Raw genomic sequence first — 14,125 nt, forward strand, 5'->3', positions numbered from 1 at the left:
AATGTAAGGCTCCAAAGGTATCAGTTTGTCATACCCTGTAGAACTCTTCCTAGCGCACTCAGAAACCACCCGAGAGGTCTTACAAACCATACGATCCAGCTTCCGATAAGAATGACATATTCAACTGCTCGCCCCAGAAGCATCATGATAGAACCAAGAACACCAAGGTAAATCACCACTTGACAAAGATCAGTCAGAAAACGAGCAAGATCTTTCTCACTTGGTCTAGGCCAAACTCCTGTTGTGGTGTAAATGGAGCAAGCATGCAACAGGTTCCTGAAAACATGCAGGCAGTGTTCAACCATGTTCAGAATACAGTTCAAAGCAATTTTGAACAAGACGGTCCTTGAATGCCGATTGTCTATTATCTGTGTGAAGAGGCTGTGTGCCTGCGCAGCCGAGAGGATGAAGATGTCCATGATCAGACTTATAGTAATTGAATTCAACAAACCCCGGTAGTCTGCTTGTACCGCACTTGTCTGTAGATCAGCACGCAAATCAGCGACCTTAGAGCGAAGATGCTCTTCGTGTGTGTACTTGCCGCCTGATTTGTCGTCTTCCTTGTGATCTGTCTTACGCTCATCTTTAGGATCGTCGACCTGTAGGCCATCCAATTCGGCTACCTCAACAATTCTTGCGGTCTGCGCTGGCGCTTTTGGATACCGCTGATCCCTCGTGAGCGAACCGGCAGGAGAGATATCGTGGCCCGAGGAGGGTATGGACTGAGACGACTCCGACATGCTCCTTGCAGGGGTTTGGTAATCATTTTTCGGCGAAGTAGCAGGCGCTTTTGGTGGGGTGGTATTATGTACGCGTTGACCGAGATTTTCTGTCCGTGACTTTACCATGACGGGCATACGGATGTACCCACGTATGGCCTGGCGCCTTTCCGCGCTCATATGCCCCAGTTCTGCTCGACCTTGTTGTGTCACCGGAGCATTTTTCATGGGAGTGTCTCTTGAAAATGAAGGCGCTGGCCAAGTTGCGTTGGATCTCTCCCACGAATTTTGGGTCGCTCGTCGTAATCCCGACGGTGAAGAGTGCATTTGAGGCTTCGTCCTTACATCTTTGATGGTTTCGCCTGCTATCCGAGGCGGTATGCCTGAACGTTTCGGCGTAGCGCCTCTCGCTTCCCCAGTGGTCACCATAGTGCGTGTGATAGTGGGTGTGATAATGAACACATCGTCCCCATGGCTCTTTCTCTGGTCCTGAGTTCTTGCTGCATGGGCAGCATGGTTTGTGTTCTCTTTCCCCGAGACATGCGCAGGCGTCTCTGCCTTGTCCTGTCGTTGACATATAGTCTCGTGACACATCGTCTTCGGTGACTGCTTGGAGCATTGGGCATGCTTCGAACTCTGAAAAGCTGGCTTCCGTTCTTCTTGAGCGACAGTCTTTTCCTCTGACACTGCTGTCGTTGTGTGGGTTGGCGTAATTATTTTTTTCCAATCCCTTGGTTTGGCCATTGGTGTCGACACATCCACCACTCTGGGGCGCTCGTTGGTTGAAGAGAAAAGCAAAATCTCGTCGGGATTCTTGTCGTATGGACCCTTGATTTCCCTGCACCCTAAAAAAGAGCCGTCCGGATTAGCATCAGAGACCTTCTGCTTTATTCTCGATGTTGACTCTTCCCAGATAGTGCTGAAGCGCTGTTTCCCAACCTCGTCAGGTGAGTAATATCGATTATGACCAGATGGACACGTTGCCGGTTGTTCACCTGTCTCTGCAGAACGACTTGAACGTGAGTCCTGGCCGTCGAGGGTACTAAGCTGCTTTCGTTCGTGATCTGGCAGATTCGGATTATCCTCAGGTGACGTGGTACGTGGACTTGGAAGGGCATCAGGGTCAAGCATCGTCTCTCCATCTTTGTGCACATTCTCGATGCTCTTTTGAAACTCCACAATCTGCTCCACGCTCATTGTTGGTGGATTTGGATCTTTGGCCGATGGCATATTGACAACAAATCTATCTTCCCACTCGGTCATCGAGCTGCTAGGGCCTGAAACTGGTGATATAGAAGGGTGTGAATGAATGGATGAGTCGGTAGTGTTATCTGTCTTGACAGGGGACCTTTGAGGCGGCGTGTCATGGGTCTCACGGCCTGTCAGTTTGTCCTTGCTCGCCTGAGATCCATCCTGATTACCGGAATGCCCCTTGGTGTGTGACACAGGGCTACCTTGACAGCCGATGGTAGGACCCGCTATTTTGGTTCTGGGCTTAGCCCCTTGCTCAGAAACTCTTTGACCACGAGTAGCTGGACTTGCTGTTTTTTGCTTATGTTTGGCGATTTCATGTTTGGGTGAGCTAGCCAATGAAATAATCTTTCTATAGGCCTCTTGACAATAATCCTTCTGTTTGTCTTTGTTGCGTGATGCTGTAGGCGACTCCCTGTCGAACTTCCCTCGAACTTTCCGCCAATATTGCTCGCGTTCTTTGTCTGTCGAGTTTGGTGATTCGCGATCCGATGCACCAGGGGACCGTTTCATCTGACCCTGCACCTTGATATTCTGCTCCTTTTTCTGAGGCGTGACGGATGCTTCCCTCTTTTGCTCCGTACCATTATCTGCAAACGCTCTAGGCATGGGAAGCTTGGTGGCCTTGCCCCTTCGCAAAAGAGTCTGGGGTGTTTCGGGGGTTCCAATCTTCGATCCGGCCGACTTTTGGTCGGTCCCCGTCGGATGTGCTCCATTTTGCTCGTTTTCCGCTCCTTGGTCACTGAATTTGGTACGTCTGCCGTTTCGAGCTCGAGGCTGGAGGTTGAGCAAATGTCCTTTCGGTAAAGGAATATGTCCCTCCATTTTGGATCGATGAGGTAGGCTAACAGATTCGACTCTTAGGTCAGGTTCAGCCCTTCGACTTACCCATTCCTTCCTAGAAAACCGTGGTTTTTCTTGTGTATGTGAAGGTGGGATGTGATTACTACGCCTTCTGAGGCGTTTGCCGTGCGACAATGAAGCTGATGGCTCATTGAAACACGACAGAGCATTTGCGAAGAGAGTTCGAGAGAACATTTGCTCTGCAGGCTGATTCCAAGTTGCAAAAGGGATGACGTGCGTAATGATACGATTGGAATGCTAAGGAATCCAGCTCACCACTTCAAGGAATGCAACAAGAAACAGGAGTCGCTCAGCATGGAATGTGTGCCCCTGCTCTGACGCTATTTGGTATGGCAATAGCACACGCGCTTGGTCGGTTCCTTTTTATTTGGGCCACATCTGGGGAAGCAGCGACGCCCTTGCCCATCTGGCATGCCCCAGACGGGATCCTAAGTAACCAAGTAGGAATTTTAGGAAATAACGAAAAGACTGGACATATTTTGGCTTCCTCATTTGCGGTTTGGCTCAAGTTTAATTTCCGAACATCGCAACAATGCGACATGGAACATATAATACAGTGGCTGGCCGTGTCTGTTATCAGACTACATTCCCGAGTTGATATGGGTCGACTCTGTGCCCCTTGAACGCAATAGGAATATATCTTTGAGCTGAAGAAAAGACTAAGGACTCCCAAACTCCCCTCCCATATGCTTAGTTAAATGTTGTCCACAAGACTATATGCGGGTAAACGGTATAATAATTCCGAGGAATGCGTGATGCATCGGCCTACCATGAAGTTGTCCTCTTTCCTACTAGGAACAAATCATAACTCTGAGTTGTTTAGAACCTTCCTGTCTGGCGACGTAAGTCGAGATGACTTCGTCTTGAACCTGACGCAATGGCGCTCGCGTCACCAGGAACATTGCTTCTCTTCAGCGGGCTAGACGGCTTCTTCATTGGACTTCCACCTCGCTCCCTATAAAAGAAATCCCCAGTACTTTGGAGACGGCGGTCAAAGTTCGTGGAACTTGATTTCCTCAACGGAGAATTAGCATGCGAGTAGATACCAAGACTGCCACCATCTCCCGTGGCGGTAGGGGTTTGACGAAACTGCGGCTGCCGAATTGACGAGATCGGACCTCGAACAATAGGAGAAGTGTCCCGCAAATGACTTGGTGTTTGCAGTGAGCCTTGGTATTGAGACGGGCCAGAAGGGGTTCCAGCTAGTGATTGACGCCCAGAAGAAATACCATCCGGGTCAACGTGTTTAAGGTAGTTGGGGTTCGGGCTGGTCTTGAACCCCCGCTGGACAATGAATGTTGGAGTATAAGTGTCCACTTTGTTAGATTTGGATTTGGAGCCGGATTGGGTGACATCTGCGCCAGAAAATTGAGTACCGACATCTCTCATTAAAGGCTGAGTTCGAGGATGTACATATTTTGTGTCATACTCTTTCAACACTTCTTTATGTACCAGGGTAGAATCCTTGGCCTGTTGCTTAAAAGAGGATGATAGAAATGTCATCTGTACTGACAAAAGCGTTGTCAAAAAGATTGTCGTCACAATGGTAACACTTGGTCGAGGATCTGACAGTTGTGTAGGCAGGAAAAGCCAGTAAACTAAAACGTGCCCGGGGCTAAAAAGGCAGAACAACCGCAAACATATCGGTAGAGGGTCCCACACGGCAAGTTCCCACACGTCGCGCTGCGCATCGGGGTGCGCTCTTGAACGTGCCGACCCGGAAATCGCATTTGCAAAGTATCGCAGCGGTGAGGCTGGAGTTGAGTCAACACGTACACGGTGAGCCGATGGTGTCGCAGGTGCGCGATCAATTGATGCTTCAAACATGCGATAGTGTCGTTTGCGGTAAAATGTATAGAGACTATTAAGCCCGGTAAAACACGCGAGTAGATGAACGACGAACGAAGCCTGTGATGAAGGTGTTCATTAGCGCCAAAATTCCCAAGTCACACAACGAGCCTGGACCTCAAAGTTATAGGCGGTAAAAATCTATGGCTATCGGAAAACAACTTACAAACCAGCTGAGCCAGGGAGTACCTCCATCTTCGCCGAAAACATCGTCTATGGCTCTCCCGCCACTGGGTTGAGTATTGGCTCTTGCGATCAGAAAGACCACATTTAAGGCCACACCCAAAGGAAGTGCCCAGTCCTTCTCAAACTGATCCCAATCATTTGCATCTATCTCTTCCGACAGCCATAGGAGAAAGTCCAAGGGGTTTAGATAGGATTTGATACGCTCTGTCAATGGTTGGCGGCGTATGAGCCGGGGCATCGTGACGCCAAAAAAGCTACGATAGTAGCGCGAGCAACTGCAATTCAGTAAAGGAATTAGCCTATTGAGTGGTACCAAAAGGTACATAGGAATCAGCGCTGGACTTACCTATGGCAAGACAAAGACAACAAGCTGAGGGCAAGCTTTGCGTCCCACTTGTGTAAACATCCAACAACACAATGAGAAAAAGCGCATACAATTGTGATTATATAAGCAGAGTCGGGGCCACTTATGACGACTGTCCGATCAAGTTGCGGGAAGTCGAGACTCCACGGGGACAGTGTCACCCTTGTCTTATCCCACTTACGTTTGAGCTGTTCCCTTCGCCGACCGCTCAGATCTATCACTATGGCGGCCCAAGCCAAGGTACACACTCCACTTCACTTCTTATCTGCACGAGTCCGACGGCTGACATACCACAGGACCGGCAGTTCCTTGCTGTCATCGGAGATGAAGAGTAATCTACAGTCTGTGGGGTTATTCTGAACCAAATTTTGCTAATTCCCTATATCAGCTCGGTGACTGGACTTCTTCTCGCAGGTGTTGGCGTAAGTGGATTCAAGAGCGCTATAGCAGCCGACATGTCCGATGGTGAGCTAATCGGCTTCTCAAAGCATGTCACAGACCCCCCCGACTCCCAACGGAATTTCCTCGTGGTAGACTCTAAGACCGAAACCTCTACGATTGAGAAAGCGTTCCAAAACTTCACCCAAGAAAGAAAAGATATTGCTATCGTTCTCATCAATCAACACGTACGTTACTCAAGCTATGTGCTTCCCCCCGCGGCCCTAAAAGAAAAATGTTCAAGCTCTTTATAGTTCGTCGCCGTGCTTACGAGAGAACAGGTTGCAGAGCGCATCCGCCATAGTGTCGATTCCTTTGCCGATCCATTTCCTGCAGTTCTAGAAATTCCAAGCAAGGATCACCCGTACGACCCCGAGAAGGATAGCGTGCTTAAACGGGTGCGGCGTTTATTTGGAGAATAGATCCAGGGAGTACCCTGTTCTACCTTTTGTTTGTCCTCATCGTGTTATAAATGTCATATGTGGTTGTGGGATAATGGAACCGTTGTGCGCAAAGGGATGATACCCAATTTATTGAAGAGTTGTTCATATAGACTCGTATGTGCCTACCATGGATAAGTTAGAGAATGGCACCCATCCGATATTTATGTCAGGACGACTTTCCTACAAAAGAAAACGTCTTTGACATCTCGTAAATAGACTTCGTGAGAATATTTGTGCCTGGTAAACAGTGAGCTGGTAGAACAGTAGTTGACAGTTCACCAGACTCGCTCGGCATATCTTGCCTTTAACGGAAGACTAGTCACTTCGACATTCATCCAGCGGAAATAAATGTGGGAGGTACTCAATTGACAGTGCAGTGGACCGATCCATATCTTCTGATAAATCTTTGCCGACGACCTATAAATATATGCGGCGTGCCCTAGGTGAGAACGTAAAGATCGAAAATGGACGCAGCATGGTATGGCTCGTAAAGGAAGCATTTTACTTGGTAAGCTTCACAACGAGAATTGCGCCCATTTCGTCCTCTGAGGGCCACCGTAACTATGGAGCAAATGCCGGGGTCCGGTACTTTTGCAAAATCGACCGTCAGACGAAGTTTAGCCTCCTCTTGGTTAAGGGTGATGAGATGATGTTATACACAGTAGAAATGATACGAGCATGTATGGGCCAGCATTACGCTACTGTTGAGAAATAGTAACAGAATAACCATCTCATCCAATCCCGATTCCAGAGAAGCTTGTGAAGGTGGGTCGATCTCCACGATAGGCAATTGGGCTCCATACAGAGTAAGTTTAGTTACGGACGGATGTCATTCTTCAGATCCGTGAGGTTTCGGTTGTCGTCATAGTGAGCAACAAGAAGCATTTCAGAGATCAAGATATCTCATGTTTGGTTCGAAAGTTTAGCTCAATGCTTTAAATGTGAATAATAAACGCCATGCATTGCATTCCCACCAATCAGGCTGCTGTGCCTCTACTGGTATCACGTGCGCCCAGCCATTCGTCATGGTCCCATGACACCGCTTCTCCCCTTCCTCTACTGACTTACCTTACGAGAGGTACAACTTACTACTTGCTATATACTAAACTTCCACCATCGTCATCACCAGTCATAGTGGTACTCATATAATTTGGACTCGATTTCCCATCTCATCGTGATCCGATCCCGAGCAGTTTGACAAATCCTCGCAATCATGAAGTTCTTATCAACTGCCGCAGCGCTTCTCGTCTGCCTCGCCCCCGTTTCCACCACAGCTCGAAGCCTCGACTTCTTCAAGTCATCCCAATCCCCTATCCAAGCACAAGCCAAATCCGTCCCAGGAAACAACCCTCTGGAGTATTGTAATGACCCGTCGGGCGATATCCTAGATATCAAACAGGTGGACTTGTCACCTAACCCACCTCTTCCGTATGTCAACGAACAGCAAATAAGCATACACAGGCGTCCTTTGGTATGATATTGAACATCGGGGCTAATTGTTAATAGTGGCAAAACTCTTGCCATCACGGCCTCGGGCACCTTGCGTGAAAAGATCGAGGATGGTGCTTATGTGCTTTTGGAGGTCAAATATGGCTTGATCACTCTTGTCAGGCAGACAGCCGATCTCTGTGAACAGCTCGTCAACGTAGAACTTAAATGTCCTCTGGGACCAGGTGACATGACATTGACCAAGCAGGTCGATTTGCCAAAACAGATTCCTCCGGTGAGTCTTATTGACGCATGCTTCGATGGGGTCTGTTTTGCCGGCGAGCACACTCGACCCTGGCCAGGATATAGTGCTAATAGATGGCTTGTGGATAGGGCAAATACACTGTTCAAGCCGATGTCTTCAATAGTGATGGTGAGCATATCACTTGCCTGAAGGCCCTTAACATTGAATTTAAGGGTCCCTTCTGAGAGGTTGGCAATATGTACGCCCTGCACTTAGATATCGATATGCTCAACCTAGGTTGAACATGCCGTTTCCCTAAACACGAACCTCGACATGTACCCAAATCAGCTCTGTGTCTTCCTTTCTTTGCAATCGCATGATTCATGATTTTTTCGACTTCATTCGCTATGTCTTGTACGGCGTTTCGGAGCATCCGCTCGATACTACCGCTTTCTTTATCAAGTGCGGGTATATTTATATCTGTCGTTTCGCATCGCTTAGCTTCATCTGTATCATCAGCCCAGGTAGAGCTCTAATGTCCATACGCATGGTTTATTTGAATCAAACATCCCATTCTTAACTACAGTGCACGAAGCCGATATAGAGTATCCTGTCTGCCACATCTCCACTAATCTTCCCAAAACTAATATTGAATTATTTCGTCTATGGTAAAAGATTATATCTTAGTCGGATATCCATCCGCTTGCTGCTAGGACCTATAGCACCGCGAACAGAGCCGCCCTTCCATACGCCGATTCAAGGGCGGGCTCTTCCCCAGAAACATAAACCAGGCTTCAGTAACGAGACACATCGACGCGTCTATTCTTTAACGCGGGATAGTAAAATGAACTCCATATTATGCTCGGGATTGTCTAGGTATAACATATTTACATATCATGACTGTACAACTTGCACAGTCAAAACAATAATATCTCACTTCAAGCCTCGGAGATGAAAATACCAGCCATGCCCATACCCTAAAAGAAAGGTGGTTAGTATAAGGCTAACTTCGAACGTTCTAAACAAGCATCGTTCAGAGAGAAGTTACTCACAGTTCCAACACACATGGAGGTGACTGCCACTTTCTTGTTCTGTCGCCGCAATTCGGAGAGGGCAGTAACAACCTGTCGTGCTCCTGTGCATCCCAACGGGTGGCCGAAAGCACTATATTAGTTAGAGATGACGTTCAAATAGATTGCAAGAGGCTCTTAACTTACATTGCACCACCCCGAGGGTTCACCTTAGATTCGTCAAGACCGAGTTTTTGAACACAGTAAGTACCCTAGACATACGTTAATGGCTTGTCTTGCTTATCGGATTTGGAAAATTGATGAAGATAGAGAGGTTGAGTTACTCACCATGGATGCAAACGCCTCGTTGATCTCAAAGATATCAATGTCATCCTTGGTCAAGCCGACCTTGGAGAGGAGCTTAGGAATGGCGATAGAGGGACCAATTCCCATGATTCGGGGCTCTAAGCCGGCAATAGTGGCCCCGCCGAACTTGGCCAGAATTGGCTGGCCCAGCTCTTGTGCGCGGGATCGTTTCATGAGGACGAGTGCTGCGGCGCCGTCGGTAATTTGGCTAGCATTGCCACCCGTTGTAGCACTGGGCTTCCACTGAGGGAAGGCTGAACGAATCTTGCCGAGCGATTCGGCAGTCGTGCCATAACGAATACCATCATCACGATCGACCACAACATTCTTCACTTCTCCAGTCTTAGGATCCTTAACCTTGGTGTGAACGGGAACAATCTCGTCATTGAACCAGCCAGCCTTCTGGGCATGCTCTGCTTTCTGGTAGCTCTTGGCAGCGAACTGGTCGTGCATTTCGCGAGTGATTCCAAATTGAGATGCGACATTTTCGGAGGTCTGACCCATGGGTTGCTTGTTCTGCGAGGCGATTGGGTGTGATGTGATTTTGTCAGATAGCTCTGGAGCACCGTTGTCGGGGTTGGTGCTCATGCTCTCTGCTCCAACTGCGATACCAACATCAATTGAACCGGCAATGATCTGGTTGGCAATGTTCTGGATCGCCAGCAATCCAGAAGAACAGAATCGGTTGGCAACTGATGCTGCGGCGGTGACGGGGAAACCAGCTGCCAAAACAGCGGAACGGGCGATGTAAGCTTGACCAGGGGCAAGGACATTTCCGACACAGACATCTTCGACAAGGTTTGGATCGAGTTTCGACCGCTCGCGCACATCCTATTTATTATGTTAGACATAGAAGAGCTAGGCATAGGCAAACAAGCACTCTACCGTCAGCAGTGAGATGAGAAGCTCATCCAAAGTAGTATCCTTCAAGCCACCCTTCCTGGCTTTTGTAAGAGGAGTCCGCAGGGCGAGAGTAATCACCTATTCCACGCCTAATCAGTCTTCGATCCTCCCTAAGCAAGTAGTCGTATATTGGAGCATGGGAGACATACCACATCGTCAGGGTTCTTCGCCAAGAGCTTTGACTTTGCGGACACAGCACCAGGGCTCGTAAGCTGGTTTGCGATAGAAGATAGTCGTTGTTGAGGCGAAGACATGTTGGAAGCTTCTTGATCACGGTACTTCTACAGGTGTCTTTTCCAAGATTCTTGTTTTTGGAGAAGACAGAAGTAACTAGCTCCCCCGCAATGATGCACACGTCCCAATATTATAATAACCTGGGGCAAAAATCAGAAGCATAATCAGCCGCGGTTCATAGGTCTAGGGGAACAAAATCGCCGTCGGAGAATGGATCAAAATACCGAGCCGAAAGTTGGGACACAGCCAATGGATAAGTTTGGTTCAAAGATTAGGCTCATAGAAGCCCGTTGCTCGGTGCTGAAAGTTGTCCAGACCTGCCGAGCGGACTTGCCGTTAAGCTGTATCGAGAGCGTAAGATACGGTACGGTTGGGTGGCCTCGGCTGTCGGTCAGATCCCTCAAGGCCATGATTGGGCTTACAATTTTGTGGGGAAGTTGCTAAGTAACTCTAGTGAGTCTTTTGGTGGAGCAGCCATATGGGGAAATCACTTGAGATTACGGAGTACTAGATGGTTGTATTCTGTGTCGTTCAAAGTTTTGTTGGATCGGGCAGTACTTGTGATACTGATACCTTGTACTAGTAGTATGATGCAGGCAATATCTGCACGGTGTTATTATGTTGAGGCCTGAGGCATGCTTCTTTTTCACTTCTGCTTTCGTTTTCTCCCGCCCCATTCCAAGGTTAACTGTATGGCTGTCACTTCCGAGTCTCCACAAGAGTGTCAAAAAAGATACTTTCGTGAAACTGTGAATACTATCTGTGGAGGCCGTGGGACAGAACCGCCTTACCTAGTGGCGGTACCGACGTTTTGGACCCCTTAGCTTGAACAATCGATCTATCGGATGGCAGCATCTCCTTGATTGCCGTTTGGAGCCCCCCAGACCCCAGACATTCGATCTGCACCATGGCCGGCACTTTCAGGTCCCGTCTCTAGATTCCGATCGGTCCAAGCTACGCAGCTATTATGCACTATATTCGTTCTCTCCAGCCCAGTCGCCATAACTAACTTGACAATTTCCATGGAGCAGTGATCAATGCGAAGTTCTTTTTCTTTGTTTAGTACTTTTGTGGCTGCTTTGAACTAGCCAACGCAATCAGTACAAATCCAACAAGAGACACCAGACATACACCTACAGTTTACATTTGACCAGATTCTCGCCGCCTAATGGATCTCTTTTCAGAGATTAGCGCGCCGACTATGGCAATGGCTTCAGCCCTCTCAGTTGGTGCGGCGGCCTACCTCAATGCCAAACTTGCCATTTCTACCGACATATCCACGATATACAATGATCGGGCTTTTACCGCGCGCCTCGGCCAGCGAATTGCGCAGCTAGGTGACACAACCACGATCTACAAGATGCTTGAAAGAGTCATCGAAGTCGATGGTCATGGCTCGAGCGATGCGCTCTGGTTTGAGAATAAGACATGGACATATAGTCAATTGAAGGACCGTACGTACACCCGTTGTCTTATTAGCGATTCATGGACATAGCTCTTGCAGTAAAACTTACACTCGCATAGTTGTGGATCGATTCGCTACGGTTCTCCATGGACGAAACATTAATTCAGGAGATTTCGTTGGTGTTTTCACTACTAATTCTATAGAAATGGTCGTGACGATTTATGCACTTTCGAAGCTGGGCTGTGTCGCTGCACTTATAAATACGAACCTGAGAGGTATTGTCTAGAGATCTACCTATACATCGCAGACGGAAACTAATCCAGACGAGCATAGATGACACATTCATTCACTGCCTCAATGTCTCTGGCTCCAAGTTTATCATCTCAACACCTGATCTATCAGAGTTTGTCTGTTCTGATTTGCCTCATATTGCGCTGAATATATCATCCTTCGACGGTGAATCTGCGGGAACAACAGAACTCATCACAGCCGCGCAATTGCAACAGCTCATCCCCCTTGGCTTGATTCCTGCTAAGAGGTCACCCAGCGATTTTTGCGCTCTAATCTACACTTCTGGAACTACGGGGAAGCCCAAAGCATGTGCAATCCGAAACATGATGACGCTCGTGACATCTAATCCACTCTCGACTGACGCGAACAATCAATCGAAGTACTTCCCACTGCGCACATATTCTCCCCTTCCCCTGTTCCACGGCACCGCTTTCTTCACGGGTTTGTGTTACTCTCTTGGAAACGCGAGCACCTTGTGTTTGCGCCGCAAGTTCTCGGCTTCGCAGTTCTGGAAGGATGTGCATGATTCAAGAGCCACGCGTATTTTGTACATTGGCGAGCTGTGCAGGTACCTTCTGTCAACACCTCCTTCACCCTATGACCAAGATCATTCTTGCATTGTGGCTACTGGTAACGGACTCCGCGGGGAAATCTGGGAGCGCTTCCGCCAAAGATTTGCTGTCCCTGAGATCCGCGAGTTCTACCGGTCAACCGAGGGGGTGGCCAAATTCGATAACCATGGTGTCGGAGCGTGGGGTGCAGGAAAAATTGGGTTTTCTGGCCCTATCAGGCGGTTTTTCGAAGACGATGTGTTCATCGTGAAATATGATACTGAGACAGAAATGCCCTACCGGGACCCAAAGACAGGCTTCTGCGTCCGAGCGAAGCTTGGTGAGGAAGGAGAGGCGATTGGGCGAGTTAGAAATCGCGGGCTACTCACTGAGTATCTACACAACGAAGATGCCACCGAGAAGAAGCTTCTTCGGGATGTGTTCGAGAAAGGCGATATCTTCCAACGTACCGGTGACCTTGTGGTCCAGGACAGAGACGGTTGGGTCAAGTTCCAGGACCGAGTAGGAGACACATTCCGCTGGAAAGGAGAGAACGTCAGTGCAGGAGAAATCCGAGACCACATCTGCCGAATCCCTTCCGTTCATGATGCCGTCGTTTACGGCGTAAAGCTGCAGGGGTATGTCCGATACGTGTTGCTAGTCATTTCAAGCCGTATACTAACATCCTGCTCTTAGTTATGATGGACAAGCCGGAGCTGCGGGAGTCACTCTTGAGGAATCTTCCGCGGCCGTGGAGTCAGAATTCATAAAGAACTTGTACCGTGAGCTGAAGAAGAAGGGTGTGCCATCGTACGCTCTGCCGCGGCTTGTCCGGCTCACTGAAAAGTAAGACTCGAACAACCTGTTATTTATGATAGTTTATGGGCTAACATGCATTTGTCTCGTAGGGTTGCTACTGGCGTCACTTTCAAGCAAGCTAAAGGTGATTTGGCCAAGAAGGGATGGGATCCACGAGGGGACTGGAAAGGCGATAAGTTATATTGGCTGAACGGAAAGACATACGAGAAGCTTGACGAGCGAAGCTGGTCTTCGATCGAAAGTGGACAGGCGAAGCTGTGACGGGGGCATGTATTAATATTTGTTATCAGGAGCGAACGGGGTTTCTTGGATAGACCCTCTCGATCTATAGATAGGATGGTGTACATATAATGCCAAGACGCTAGCACATAAAGTCAAGATTCTAAGTTTGTTCGGCAGTTGTCTTGAATATTGAAGATTATTCACATAACCCTAATAACTACCCAGGATTACTCAGTCGAATAAATCTATCTTCTTGGCACATAGAATTCTTCGCTTTCAATATACTTCCTAATTTTCTCTATTTTAACTTATTTTTTCTCTCTTGACAAAAACGGCATGCCGCAATCAACCCGCCGTCTCCAAGCTAATCTCCCGAATCAAGCTAGGGCCAAAAGATCGGCATGGAACTAAGCCACTGGTGAACCAATGCATGAACACGGCTTTCCCTGCCCTCTCTTCTATTCGTTCGATACCTCTTAGTCGTATATGCTCGGATATCTTGTATCATCGTCTATCGAATCGTAAGGCGCGGGGTTAAA

At 48.2% G+C, this 14,125-nt stretch overlaps 6 protein-coding genes across 6 annotated transcripts; 3 read left to right on the plus strand and 3 right to left on the minus strand.

The window, feature by feature from the left end:
- Positions 1-20: 20 nt before the first annotated feature.
- F9C07_2220973 (NTP binding protein) lies at positions 21-3,008 on the minus strand (the record flags this gene model as incomplete). The annotated part of the gene is made up of 1 exon (XM_041285476.2): positions 21-3,008. One exon carries the CDS (start codon positions 3,006-3,008, stop codon positions 21-23), a length of 2,988 nt encoding a protein of 995 aa, XP_041145020.2.
- Positions 3,009-3,330: 322 nt separating this feature from the next.
- On the minus strand, positions 3,331-5,394 carry F9C07_1451555 (uncharacterized protein). The gene is made up of 3 exons (XM_041291231.2): positions 5,215-5,394; positions 4,849-5,143; positions 3,331-4,742 (listed from the first exon to the last, which is right to left on the minus strand). The coding sequence occupies exons 2-3, from the start codon at positions 5,104-5,106 to the stop codon at positions 3,654-3,656; spliced, it is 1,347 nt and encodes a 448-aa protein (XP_041145021.1). The 5' UTR covers positions 5,107-5,143; positions 5,215-5,394; the 3' UTR covers positions 3,331-3,653.
- A 60-nt stretch (positions 5,395-5,454) lies between these two features.
- On the plus strand, positions 5,455-6,092 carry F9C07_2202065 (ATPase, V1 complex, subunit F; the record flags this gene model as incomplete). The annotated part of the gene is made up of 5 exons (XM_071509529.1): positions 5,455-5,472; positions 5,529-5,563; positions 5,621-5,654; positions 5,721-5,858; positions 5,952-6,092. The coding sequence occupies 5 exons, from the start codon at positions 5,455-5,457 to the stop codon at positions 6,090-6,092; spliced, it is 366 nt and encodes a 121-aa protein (XP_071365186.1).
- Positions 6,093-7,163: 1,071 nt separating this feature from the next.
- F9C07_2152796 (ML domain-containing protein) lies at positions 7,164-8,425 on the plus strand. The gene is made up of 3 exons (XM_041291217.2): positions 7,164-7,541; positions 7,620-7,836; positions 7,935-8,425. The coding sequence occupies exons 1-3, from the start codon at positions 7,327-7,329 to the stop codon at positions 8,028-8,030; spliced, it is 528 nt and encodes a 175-aa protein (XP_041145023.1). The 5' UTR covers positions 7,164-7,326; the 3' UTR covers positions 8,031-8,425.
- Positions 8,426-8,723: 298 nt separating this feature from the next.
- F9C07_7297 (putative peroxisomal 3-ketoacyl-CoA thiolase) lies at positions 8,724-10,318 on the minus strand (the record flags this gene model as incomplete). The annotated part of the gene is made up of 6 exons (XM_041291232.1): positions 8,724-8,762; positions 8,838-8,949; positions 9,003-9,067; positions 9,144-9,992; positions 10,047-10,142; positions 10,214-10,318. The coding sequence occupies 6 exons, from the start codon at positions 10,316-10,318 to the stop codon at positions 8,724-8,726; spliced, it is 1,266 nt and encodes a 421-aa protein (XP_041145024.1).
- Positions 10,319-11,466: 1,148 nt separating this feature from the next.
- On the plus strand, positions 11,467-13,625 carry F9C07_7298 (putative bifunctional fatty acid transporter and acyl-CoA synthetase; the record flags this gene model as incomplete). The annotated part of the gene is made up of 5 exons (XM_041291218.1): positions 11,467-11,752; positions 11,823-11,978; positions 12,037-13,183; positions 13,242-13,391; positions 13,454-13,625. 5 exons carry the CDS (start codon positions 11,467-11,469, stop codon positions 13,623-13,625), a joined length of 1,911 nt encoding a protein of 636 aa, XP_041145025.1.
- Between the last annotated feature and the right edge of the window lie 500 nt (positions 13,626-14,125).

This window comes from Aspergillus flavus, chromosome 3, assembly GCF_009017415.1.
Source record: "Aspergillus flavus chromosome 3, complete sequence".
Lineage (NCBI taxonomy): Eukaryota > Fungi > Ascomycota > Eurotiomycetes > Eurotiales > Aspergillaceae > Aspergillus > Aspergillus flavus.

Coding starts and splice junctions, on each gene's coding strand:
- F9C07_2152796 (XM_041291217.2), top strand. CDS start 7,327: ATGAAGTTCTTATCAACTGCCGCAGCGCTTCTCGTCTGCCTCGCCCCC. Junction 7,542..7,619: donor TCACCTAACCCACCTCTTCC/GTATGTCAACGA, acceptor AATTGTTAATAG/TGGCAAAACTCTTGCCATCA. Junction 7,837..7,934: donor TGCCAAAACAGATTCCTCCG/GTGAGTCTTATT, acceptor GCTTGTGGATAG/GGCAAATACACTGTTCAAGC.
- F9C07_1451555 (XM_041291231.2), bottom strand. CDS start 5,106: ATGCCCCGGCTCATACGCCGCCAACCATTGACAGAGCGTATCAAATCC. Junction 4,743..4,848: donor CTCCCTGGCTCAGCTGGTTT/GTAAGTTGTTTT, acceptor CCTTCATCACAG/GCTTCGTTCGTCGTTCATCT.